We start from the raw sequence: 13,332 nt of genomic DNA, 5'->3' as shown, positions 1-13,332 counted from the left end.
CCCATAAATTCAAATAAACAGAATCAATTTCAGATTTATCTAAATCATCGGTATCGTACTGAGAATGATCATACATTCTTGAAAGAAAATCTGCGATTACATTACTGGATGATGGAATATGATGTAAATCAAAACTGAATGAAGAAATAAATTCAACCCACCTTGCAAATTTACTATATTTCTTCGCTCTCTTCAACATGTGAAATAAGGCCATATTATCTACTCTAATGGTAAATCTTTTACATTGCAAAAAATATTTGAATTTCTCTAATGCTTGAACTAGACTGGTTAATTCTAGTTCATATATTGTTTTATTACGTTCTGTCTCCTTTAATCTCCTTGAAAAGAAATATACTGGCTTTAGTTTACCTGAATCATCTTCTTGCATTAGACAAGCACCATAGGCTTTCAATGAACTGTCACATTCAAGAACGAATTTTTTTGAAAAATCAGGGAGAGCTAAGAATACATGCTCAAGAAATTTACCTTTTATTTCTCTGAAGGCATTTTCATGAAATTCAGTCCAACGAAATTTATTCTTCGGGCTTCTAAGATCATTTAATGGTCCTATTATTAGAGCGTATTCTGGGATAAATGAACTATAATAATTGAGTACGCCTAAAATTCTCATTAATGATCTACGATTTTTAGGTCGTGGAAGACATTGAATTGCTTTGATTCTTTCAGAATCAATATGCATTTGCTTGTCTTTAATTACATAACCAAGAAATTTTATTTCTTTCAACATAAATTTACTTTTGGATTTGGAAATTGTAACACCATATTTTTTGAGTCTATCTAACACAATACGTATGTGTTCAAGATGTTCCTTTTCATTTTTTGAAACAATGACTATATCATCGCAAAAATATTCAACTATTTTACCCCGTAAATCTCCCAACATTATTTGCATCATGCGTGCTAGACAAGCACTACCAATTGAGATTCCAAAGGGTACGGATTTAAATCTATAACTTGCTGTTGATGTTGAGAATGAAGTACAATCTCTAGAAGCTTCACTTAATCGTACCTGATGATATGCCTTTCTAACATCTATAACAGAAAATACTGACCCTTTGCTAAGGTTACTTAACGACTCTTGCATTAAATTTGCTGGGAAACCATCAAACATTACCTTTTCATTTAGTTTTTGGTAATTAACAACAAGCCTTTTACTATTATTCTTCCCTCGTACAACGAAACATGGAGCTGAATAAGCAGATTGTGATTTCTCAATAAGATCAAGATCTAAAAGTTCTTTTACACAATCGTCCACTTCCTTTTGTTTTTCGCGTGACTGTACATAAGGTTGTTCGCGCACTGGTATTTTGTCTTTCAGATGAATCGTGTATTCAAATTCATTAAATACACCAACTTTATCAGAAAATACTTCAGGATATGAATTTAATAACATACCTAGTTCTTCCGTGTATTCCTGCGATGTTTCTGGACATTGTTGCTGTTCTCGTTCATGTAGACAGACAGACGGATTATCAGGAATCGACGTATCTTCTGCCGCAATCATGTTGTAGCTACCAGCTGTTGCTCTGGAACGCCAAGGTTGCCTTCGGGTGTTACTTCCTTGCGAAACTCTGTTCCTGCCACCAGACCAGCTTTGCGGAGTTCTCGATTGCCAATGTGACCTTGAACTTGAAACATCACAAACATTAGTTCCTTTACATTTACGTGTTTCCTGAAATGAATGGCTCGTATTAATAACACTGTCCGAAATCCACTTCATTTGCACTTTTTCACGAGAATACGGAAATGTAATAGTTTTGTCATGAAAATTTAATAGAAATTGTCTATCCTTAATGAACTGAACTCCTATGATAAAGTCAATAGGTAAGTCTTCACACACAAATGCACTAATTGGCCATGACATGTTACACAGTTTCAAACTCAAGTCAACTACTTTGTTCAATTTTAAGCTACGTCCTGCACCCAATGTTATTGTCACTTCTTGAAATCTCTCTTTTACATTACCTTGTCGCAGTTCATTATATAAACGTTTGTTAATCAAATTGTAAGTACTTCCCGTATCTAAACATGCACTGACACGCTTATTATTGATTTCACTATCAGCAAATACCGCAATTACATCTTGATTATTGCCATCAGTTCTTTTTTTCACTATTGGTAAAGCTGAATTCAAAGTTTGATTATAATTACGCCAAACATTTTCTTTCCTTGGTTCATTAAATCTTGACGAAACTGGTGTAGTGCGAAATGACACTTTACTGGGAAACTGAACATTTTGTACTTTCTTCTGTTTTTCTTGTCCATAAAAATCACGTTTCACATACTGATGCCATTGCATCTTTTCTAAGGTTAGCTTAAGTTTACTCAGTGAATCTGGAATTTCAGTAAACAAGAATTTTTCACTAACGTTAGGAACCAATCTGTCTACTAATAATCTAACAAATTCCGGTTCACTCCAATTGACACGTAACAGTTGGGCAGCACATTTCCTGTCCTTCAAAAATTGAAGTGCATCCTCATCTTCCTTTTGTTTACAAAGCACGAATTCTTGGAGCAATTCATTTCTACCTAATGATGTTACATATCTATCTAACAAGTATTCAACCATGTTACTCCAAGTTTTTCCTTCAATAATGAATTGCAACCAACTTTCTATCAATTGATGATTAACTTTAGGCGTTACTGCAATGAGTATATTACGCAGTGGAAATAGATTCAAGTCAATGATTTGTTGTAATTTAAACATAAATTCAAAAATTGATCTGGCGTTTAGATTATGCATTAGTGGAAGATGTATTATCATATTATTCAGTGTGTCATGAGCTATTTTATTTGATACCTTTTGCAAAGCATTTCCTTCAAATACACATGGCATATTTCCTAATACATTACTTTCCCGATTTTCATTCAAAGGTGTACTCCTCACATTATCCTGCCCAAGATCAATTAAATCAGTTACGGTTTTTACTTGAGTTTCCTTATTGTAACATTCCATTTGTTCGATTCTACCACTATCTAGACAAGTGAAATCTAATGGATCTTCCCCTATTGCAAATGGTCTTTGAAATGTGGACGACATTTGAGGTCGTATCCCGGGTTGCCAATCCGGAGCCCCTATCTGACTTACCGTAACAAATGGATTACTTCTCTGAACGTTTGACATTATCTCTTTTCCAGTTCTACCAATTATTATAATGAATATTACTTGTCATAGTTCTATCGAACCATGCTCTGCTTTTTATAGCCCTTTCTTTCTTGCTCGGGTTCGGATTTAAGATTATTTGTTTTAATTGGGATTAGACATACCCTTCCGATTGACCGATGAAAGATAGCTATGAACCTGCATACTGGACCCCCATAGGTACGTGATACACTATAAATCAAGTAATTTAATTTCTAGAACATAAAGTTCACTGGATAGGATTGGATGACAGTTTATTTAACAAAACTTCAATTTTGTATTAGAACAATAATATTATACATACATAAACTGTCATTAATAATTATGATCTCAACGATAACATTAATACATAAATCAAGATAATTTTCACTAGTTATTCTTAACTAATAATTGGCTTTCTCTCCTTGTGCTGACTATTTAATTGGTCTCATTATTCATCCATGTTCAAATGATTGCCTAAGAGAATCATTTGTATGTTAAATTTCCCCCTTTTCCTACTTGTCTGTAATGACGATCACTCGGTAAAGATCAACAAGCAAATTAATATAATACTACCAACAACTCTACAAAATTAAATAATGTTAAACTAATTATCTACAAAAGAACTGAAATTAAACCATCACCACTACGTTCGTCTAAGTCCCCTGTTGACCTCTCCCGTCACGTCGAGTGCCCTGTTGGATTGTGATGTTCAACGTGAGCCAGCTGGAAGTGAAGTGTGGAGTGTGTCGGTTTAGGATTCTTACATCCAACCGGCAAACTGAATGACGTAACCTGCGATCAGTGCCATCTATTGGCTTTTACCTTCTTTCATTCAGAGAGAGAGAAACCAAAATCTTACACAGGCTATACTGGGCTGACAATTAGTTTATTCACAATGTTTGGCATTCCTTCCCTACTTCCAGAGTTTCAGGGATGTGCCACTCCTTCTGTGTCCAGTATTTCTTTCGAGCATAGATACATTGTGAAGTCTTTCTGCTGTTCAAGCTGGTAGGTGACCATTTTTAGATCTACACAAAATGATCCAGTTGTGCTCGTGATATTTGAGTAAGTCAATATCATTTCTTATGTGCGTATGTTCTCGAAAATGCACTGAGTGGCCAACTGAAACAGGTCCATAAACATTCACTTTGTGCAAATTAGGTTAGAGCAATCGAAATATCATCACAATTTTTTGGACTACACGAGATGACATCTAATTGGCTGTGAAAAGCTGGGATATTATTGCAGTAAAGAAAATATTCTGAAAAGAAATCCACAAAAATCTGGATCCGCATTCGGAAATAATATGACTCTTTGGTCAGCAGTGAAGCATATTTTTTCTTGTAGCCTGGAGGTTAATAACTCAGCTATTTTCTTATGTCTACTTGAAGAAGCCATAATTCGATACGAAAAAAACAGAAAAGGGTGTGTTTTCATCTGTGTCTAGGGCAGATCTAAGCGTAGTTGTCAACCTATCCCCAGTGTAAAAACCAATGGGTGTCCATTTCCACAAAAGTAAAAGTTTCAAATTGCATGATAACTAGAGGATGTACCAATTTCAATTTGAAATCAGTATTGAAAATATATTCAGAAACAGTTGAAAAATCTAATGCAACAGAAAATAAAAAAATAAATTGTTCCCCAGTGTAATGTGACCACCGGTGCACAGAGTATGTCACTGGTTTAAATTAGAATGATATTATTTGTATATTTAGAACCTTTTATCACATGTATTGGAGGTTTAAATGTGAGAAAGCTAGTATTTTTTTCTTAAAAGAAACCAGTATACACTTCCTTTTCGCACCTTATTTGTGAATGGAAAAAGACAGATAGAAGTTAGCAAAATGTTCGACTCACCAACCAAATTCTGTCCTTACTCTCGGGTAAATGTTTGTTCAACGACTTCAGCAAGAAGTCCACTGCAGAAACCACCGGGATATCCTCCGGGTCGCGAGGATTTGGAGATATCACTATATTCTCCATATCGGCCCACCTAAAGTAGAAACTGCATTTTTAGTAACCGAGTACAAAAATCCAAATTTAGCATAACTCTTATGATAGTTCCGTTCCTAACATATTCTTAATCTTTTATATATACTAGAGAATTTTAATGAAGGGATTTCAAATTTAATTATCATATAACTGCTTGGGACACCAAAATGTCTTATTTACTGTAGTTAAAAACAAGAAATTATTGACAAAAGTAGTTTTGTCCTACGTCAAAGACTCCCGTCGCGCTACGACGCCAAGGGTCCAGGATTCGAATCCCGGCCTGGGAATGAGTGTTTGTGAGTGTCTATTCATCAATTTCATCATGTCATCACTCATCCCCATCTTCGCAAATTAGTCAAAAGTGGCACAAAAAGAGAAGGAAAATAAATCATATCAAATGAAATCCTAGTCAAAGCGCCCATGATGAATACGAATTATTGTTTTCTCGCATGTAGGGTGGGACGCATAAGCGTCACCTAGCAAATTGTCCATCACGATGTTTATTCTCCTTGTTTTACGTAAAGAGAGCTTCAAGCTTCGAAACAAAATGCCAGAGCTCCTTACATCCTCTGCACTAACATGCGTAAAAATCCAGTCTTTAGAAACATGTAGGATGCAAGAGAGTTTGGTTCTTAAGTCCACTTTATACACAGAAAGACTAATCGGAAATAGACCTACAGTTTAAAGTGGGATCAGAACCACTATGTACCTCCACAAGGTATCGAACCTGGGAACCCTTGATTACAAGGCGACGACGTTACCACTATGCCATCGGGAGGCCACAGTACGCAAGAAAAAAATATAATTCGTCATGAACAATTTGCCTAGCAATACTTGTTTAAGACCATTTTATGCACGGAAAGGCTAATCGCGACTGGACGTGAAGTTTAAAATGGGATCAGAAACACTAAATGCCTCCTCCGGGTGTCAAACCTGGGACCCTGTGACTACAAGGCGACGGCGTTCTTAGTACGCCATTAGGGAGGCCAAGCAATACTTGTGCATTCCACTGTACTTACTGTGATTTCCTGTTTTGACGATACGAAGTTTCAGCTCATCAAGCAGGGGAAAGAGATTAGATAGAAGATGGAAAATCCTGGGATCTATAGAATTGAATGTGGGTCATGCGATATATGGAATACGTCCGCGTAATCGGTCGAACACAAAGACACTATGGGGGCGGAACCGGTTATACGCAAGGAGAAATAAGCACAATAAAGCCAACACGGACTAGATTTCCGCAAGGCGTGAGAAGCTGAAACAAACGAGCAACAAAACCTAGTCATGCAGAAATAGCAGGAGAACATTCGGAGGCAAATCGAGTGACGCTGATAAATTCCAGGGCATGTCTAACCTTGGGGTTACATCGTTGGTCCGTGTTTCAACCGAATATTTACGAATACACTGCCGTGTTCTGGCCAGTTCGACTGACGGACGTTATGTCGATGTAGTGGTTGCATTGCATCAGGAAAATAGGTGTGCTGGTGAAGTTTCATGCGCAGAATGTACACACAGTACACGCTGTGTAGTTGAACCAAAATGAGAACGCCATTACTTATTTACATATACCCTGTACAATCTATCTCTATCTATCTATTCTGTTGCGACGTACATCATACAATTTAAGCGTAACCTACTATAATTGAGGACTAAAAGTGGTAAACGTTGTAAGTGCCAAAAGCGAAAGTGTTGGGAAATCGCATCGTTCCGCACACCAGCCCGTACGAACGTTCACACTAGTGCAGTGACGTGCACTGAGGAGTAGCTAGTCTAGCAGAGATAGATCAATCAATCTCAAATCTCTAATTATTTTCAAATCACAATATTTATTGTTTTGTTGAAGACACAGTTCATATGCAACACTTTTTTCACGCGCTTCTCGTCCCTCGGTGCGTTCAGCGGCCTAGCTCGCTCTTTCTCCGCCTCACAGTTCCAGGAAGAAACGGGTTTTCGAAGGTAAAGGGAAGATTTCTGCCTCTACCTCCCTTGCCCCCTCGCCCCCGCTTCAATGATTGAAAGCCCGTGCTTTCAGGTCCTCCAGCCTATCTCCTATAGGACAGATAGGGGATTGGTTTCCCTTCGCTTCCTTTGTAAATCCGCTAAAGAACTATGGGGAAATTTTTCTGCAATACTTCTGTCCTCTGTATTTACACTACTTTTTACACGTTGTACAATATGTATGTACTCGTATAATATGGGATGTACTTTTATTATTTATGCAATTGGAACGTCTTATGTGCAGACAAAAATGTTATGCTTTTTTAAAAAATATGGAATATATAATGATTAAATAACAAATATTTGCTCACGCTCTCTCTTGCTCTCGTTTTAGTAGTGTTTTACTTAAATATACTAATCTATTGGCCTCTAATAAAAAAACGGATAAGGTAAACAATCATAAATACGGATGTACTTATTTGGACAAGTGAACGTGCGTTCTAATTCTTGTTGTTGGTTTGGTTTAATTTAGTTCGCTTTTCTTCCACATTTGGTTATCGCGAAAATGAGGATGAGTGATGATATAATGAAATTGATGAAGGGACCTCGCAAAGAACAATTCAGGCCGGGATTCGTGACGGGCGTGCATTCTTGTTCTTATGTGTTGTACTCTGCCTGCAGTGAATAATGAGAAAATTAGAAATGAAAAATGTATCCCAGAACTGAAAAAGCCAAATTAATATCATTGAAGAAAGTAGAAAAATGGTTTGTTTAAAGTTGTGTTTTGTTACCCATCGCTTTTTCTAGCTGTATAGATTTAATCGGAATAAGTAGCTTGGAAAGTCGTGAGGGACAATCATAAAGAGAGAATTCTAGGCTCCTGATTTCACAGTGCCCTGCAGATGGATGCACTGGGAGGAAATTATTTGTATTTTCTTCTCTCTTCCATAGCTTTACCTAATTTCTGCCATGACGATGAAGGTTGATTAAATTAAACGGGTGAAGAGTGGTTGCAAATAAACACTCATGCGAAGGCCAGGGCTCGAGCCCGGATCCTTCAGTAACGAGATCGTGAGATGGGGAAATTATGGAAATCAAGCAATGCAAAATTTTTGAAAAAACGTTAATCATATATAAAGATGGTATTTCAAAAATTCAATTAAAAATTACTACTCAGGAAAAATGCAGTTTGCTTTACCGATACCCACGTATCCGAATGGTTAGCGCCTTCCTCACATGTTTGTTGTTGGCCGACCTCCGTCGGGAAGTGGAAGTTGTCCCGGATCTGTACCCGATGGAGGCATATAGTGGTTCGGATCCCACATTAAACTATAGGTCTAGTCCCGATTAGCCTTTCTGTGTAAAAAAGTTGGCTTAAAACGTCAAATCAACCATCAAATCAACCAACCGTGGGGGAGTGGTTACCACAGCGCGCTACAACACCAGGAGTTCCTGGTTCGAACCCCTACCTGGACATGGGTGTTCTTTGTGTTTGTCCCTTCATTAATTTTGTCGTATCATCTTCACGATTAACCAAATGTATAAATAAGCGAATCAAATAAAATCATTCATTGATTGATTGTTTGATTTGGTTTATTTTACTTCGCTTTCCGCCATATTTGGCTAATCGCGAAGATGATGTGATAAAATTGATGAAGGGCAAGGGACACACAAAGATCACCCATTGCCAAGCCGAGATTCAAACCCGGCATCTCTGGCTCAGTAGTCAAATCAAATCGTTTTTGAAAGTGGGTGGAATATGTGTACAATTTTTTGTAGTCATTCCTAACTTTGCAATTTTTCCTGTATTTGACGTTCTTCTTTTAGGAATACTGGGCCCTAAAAGGAGGGGATTATGACCCGTTGGGCACGCCACTCATTGCTACCTCAAGTGTCAACGTCACCGCACGTCACTGCACTAGTGACCTCTTTACACGCCCTTTGAAATACTTAGAGGGCTACCAGCCACTTTTCACGTTTACCACATTATAAAGCATGGCACATTTCACAGTTTAACGTGGAAAACGGTGTTTGAATAATTTTGGCACTTACAGCGTTTACCAATTTTAGTCTTCAATTATTATAGCGTGAGCGTCGTACGTGTGTACGCATGTGAATCTCTTTGGTTAAATAGGATATGTCCTTGTGAATATTCACGGAATCTCGACATAAAAGCAAACTGCAGTATGTAGGGGAAAGTGGGTTAGAACCGGTTTGCTGGCTTCTTGAAACCAAGATTTTTTACAAAATTTAATCAAAACCAGTATAATTATATTCAATTTATTATTTTTTAATGCTGTAATTATACAGAAGCACAGGAACGCTGTGCAACTGTCACCAGTGGCGAACACTCCTCTTAAAAGAGTTTAACGGGAGCTGCAAAAACAGCCACCGAACTCTTTCGTATTTCAAGTACATATGTATTTAGGATTGCCGCGTAGCAAAACGGTTAGCGCTTTCGCCTTTAGTGACAGCAATCTCGGGTTCGATTCCCAGTGGGAGACCCCAAAATTTCGGCGTTGACCCAGCATCGCGAGAACAATTAGGAAGATACTTGAAAAGAAGAAGCAGCGGACTCCGGTCTCGAGAGACAGAGAACAGCGACGATGGGACTCGACACGCTGTCCACGTGATACCCAACGAAAGCCGCTTGCCAGGCCTTGGCCTTTAGAGGGCTGTTTTTCATGGAGCTTTGTTTATAGCTGTATGCACTTTATCTTTCACTTCACTATAGGACAAAAATGTTCAATGCCAGCTAACCACTGGGTATATGAAGTCATATCCCCTGTATCTGAACACTTCTCTTTATAATAATTACTAGGGCTCGGATAGTTATGCACTAAAAAAGACTCAAAATATGCACTAAAAAGTGTAAAATATGCACTTAAATATGCACATTAAAAACCCGTTTAATTTATAAATGCTGTAGATTAGAAACTATGAAAGATTACATGCCAGGCAAAGAATATGCATTATTCTGAATGCTCATTCGCTACACAGATTTTTGTCAATTAATATGGTTCTGCGTTAAATGAAATACAATACATTACAAATCAAGATCATGATTGCATTTGATATCAACTTTATGTCTGAAATTTTCGAACTTGAAATTCCTGTTTTCAGCTAGAATAGTCTTATATTCAGAAAACTCACCTCTTTAACGTCTTCTATAATTTTGACGCTTGTTTGAAGTTGTTGAAAGAAGAAAGACAGAGGAAAGAGAAGAGAAGAGAGGAGATGAACAAAAATATGCACAACATCAACTTATTTTCATACAAATATGTACACTGGGGGCGAGGTCTGGACTATACGGTGCATGCTCCAGAATATTCCATTCGAATGACTAAAGTCCCTTGCTCCATAGAAAACGAATAACACTTCGCTGCTCATGTGACGTGGACATGTTGAGTACTACAGCCATCTTTGCAAACAGACAGCAGCGTCGTGCCGCGGAGCAGCCGAGAGTTAATGCAGGAGGATGATGTCACTCTAGTTTGCAATATTTTTGCAACGCAACGCCCAACTGCCTTATTGTCACCATGTTAAATCCAGAAGCTCGTCCTCAAGCTAAGTCCAAATACGACCTCCTCACCCAGAATACTTTTAACTTCAAGCGCTGATTGAAATCTAATAAAATCCCAATATACAGTATGACAATTATATAATGTATATGATTATCTTAACCCTGAGTCTCCACATGTATAAATAAAAACCGGGGGGGGGGAAGGATTTCCCTTATACAATTCCAGTTATAAATTGCAGGCCAAATTATGTCAGATGAGTAGTTATATTATTTATATTTTACCACATTTCAAATATTCACTATTGTTTTTTTATTTTATTTTTATTTTGGGGTTCTTTCCAAAGGATTTTTACCCAGATGAAGGTCCATTTGTAAGTGCAGGCCTGGAGCTGTATGTAACCTTTACCTTAATTCGAGCCTATTTGGATTCTACAGTTGCAAATTGTCTATCTCCATCTTTAGTCTCTATAACTTTCTGCGGGAAAACCTTCAACCTCAAAAACTGACGCCAGTGTGGAAAGAGTGAGGTTTCTTGTTAGGTAGATTGACTTTGAGAATGATCAGTGATTAGTTAAATTTGAACCGGTTTACCGACCATCAAATTTTAGTACTTGGATGCTGCACCACGACAATGCCCATGTCACACGGCAGTCTTCTTCAATATTTTGTTTGGAAGAAGAAAGCATTCCTGTGGTTCCTCAGGCCCTGCATTCTTCGGATCTCAGTCCCTGTGACTTATTTTTATTTCCCCGGCTCAAAACCACTTGAAAGGGCACCGACTCGAACTCCCTCTGTTCGTAATGCTTCACACTGACCACTCCAGCACGGAGGCTCGTCTGTATATTAACGGTGTCATCGATTTCTCTAGGTAATTTGCAACGTTGATTTGTCACATTAGGTAAGGCGATTTTTACATCTGAACCACTCAAAATAGCATCTTTGTGGCTACCTCTCTTCAACATGATTGTTCTCCACAACCTTCTGAAGGCTAAATACACGACGAGCTGAAGGGTGAACCAGCAGAAGCCTTCCAGCACTGCTACAAACAATGTAAAAAAGGTCTCCGTCGCGTGTAGCTGCCCAAGGGAACTATTTTGAAGGGGATAACCTTGATTTGTAAAAAGAATAATATTCATGGTTAAAATAAAATCAGCCTCATAACTTTTCTGCCACATGTCGTAAGCCTAAAATGGGGACTTTCACATGCCTTTTACACACTCAAATGAGTGTGTGTGTGTGTATGTGTGTGTAAAGCAATAAATATAGTAATTTGTCCACCACCACAGACCAAACAAGAGATGTTTTTGGGTTAATACAGTGTGTTTCATGCACCATATCGCAAACTAAGAATTAATTTATTTCTACCCACGAGTTTTCTTACCTAACTCTGTGTTACAGAGCTACTGGTTGAGACTACGTATGCAAGAGTTAAGAGGTAAAATGAGTCTTACTACAAGTCCAACACGGCTGAGCAAAGAACTGAAGCCCGTGGATGGAATGGAATTATTATTTACTTTGGAGGCTATCAACCTAAGTTGCTTACCTAACCACCACTGCCAGTGGCGTCGATTGAGTTCCAAGACTGGAGTGGCAAGGACAGTTTAATTTCCATTAGTATATGAGGTTTAGCATAGTTCTTTAGAAAAAGTGGCAAAAAGTGGGTGTTTACTGCCCCCTCCCCATGCCTCTTCTATCCCCGCCAGACAACTGCATGTCTTACCCACCTCATGACGAACTGATGGCGAAAGCAGAGCAATTAATGAAACATATTATTCCATCATTACCAGCAGAATTGTGTCTTTAAACAGCTCTTAAATAGTGATTTATCAAAAGTTACATCTGCAGGTGATTTCGCAAAGAATTCTGCATTAGGAAAACAATAAATGTCTACTTAACTTTGCAAAGGAATCCAATCTTATCATCCTGTTTTACTCTACTTGCCAATGTAGCACCTTAGCTCTCTTACCTAAGGCCTGATGCCTGAAAATACCTTCTTTTCTTCCACCTCATTACACACACATAGGTTATGTGGCCCTTTTATTGAGTTCAACTCAAAATTTTTAAATGGTAAGGAGGTGATGTTCATAGGCGCCGATTTCTTCAGAGAAGGGGGGGTTGGGTCTAAGCTAAGTAAAGCATATAAATCTGATTTCTTTTTTTGCGGGAGAGGAGAGGGGTTAAGTTGGGACCTAATACAATTGAGTTAACCTTTGAAAAATTGTAATAACTATCTTTGACAACAAAACGTAGCTATATATCAGGGTACATCGAACTTTACTAGCTGCTGGACAAGAAATTCATTGTGCTACTGTGATTATGTAATTATACAGCATAATATTTTATGTAACTTTTCACTGAGAATTTGACCATCATATTCGGTTTATAATACTTATTCCTACAATCTTTTATAGGAGTTTTATATCGTTACACACATTTACATAAAAAAGGAAGACCCAATATAAAACTTTCATCCAGGAGAGATCAATTTTTGGCACCCCAACTGTCCACTCTATCACCCCCCCCCCCCTTCAACTTTTTACCCTGGTCCCACTACTTTCCATCTTCGGTCAATTAAGAAACATGACCGTGTTGTATATTTACGGTTTAAACGACGATAAATAATAGCCTTTACTTTTTTCAGAACAAGAACGCGTATATTGTGGGTTGATATAAAAATAACAGTAGTCCCTTAGTTTAAATTGCTACATGATTTTGCAACATGTATATGTCATTG

The 13,332-nt window shown here is 37.8% G+C and overlaps 1 protein-coding gene across 1 annotated transcript in view; it reads right to left on the bottom strand.

The window, feature by feature from the left end:
* Nucleotides 1–6,234, bottom strand: part of LOC146000002 (luciferin 4-monooxygenase-like) — a 70,129-nt gene extending 63,895 nt beyond the window's left edge. Inside the window, exons 1-2 of the mRNA XM_083137303.1 lie at nucleotides 6,157–6,234; nucleotides 5,003–5,138 (exon numbers count right to left, since the gene is read on the bottom strand). Of these exons, the coding sequence (XP_082993429.1) occupies nucleotides 5,003–5,128 (126 nt within the window). The 5' untranslated portion in view covers nucleotides 5,129–5,138; nucleotides 6,157–6,234. The remainder of the gene's footprint in view (nucleotides 1–5,002; nucleotides 5,139–6,156) is intronic.
* Nucleotides 6,235–13,332: the final 7,098 nt, after the last annotated feature.

This window comes from Lepisma saccharinum, chromosome 16, assembly GCF_977018435.1.
Source record: "Lepisma saccharinum chromosome 16, izLepSacc3.1, whole genome shotgun sequence".
NCBI lineage: Eukaryota > Metazoa > Arthropoda > Insecta > Zygentoma > Lepismatidae > Lepisma > Lepisma saccharinum.
Note: the sequence above shows the minus strand (reverse complement) of the source record. Positions and strands in the feature narration are given on the sequence as shown.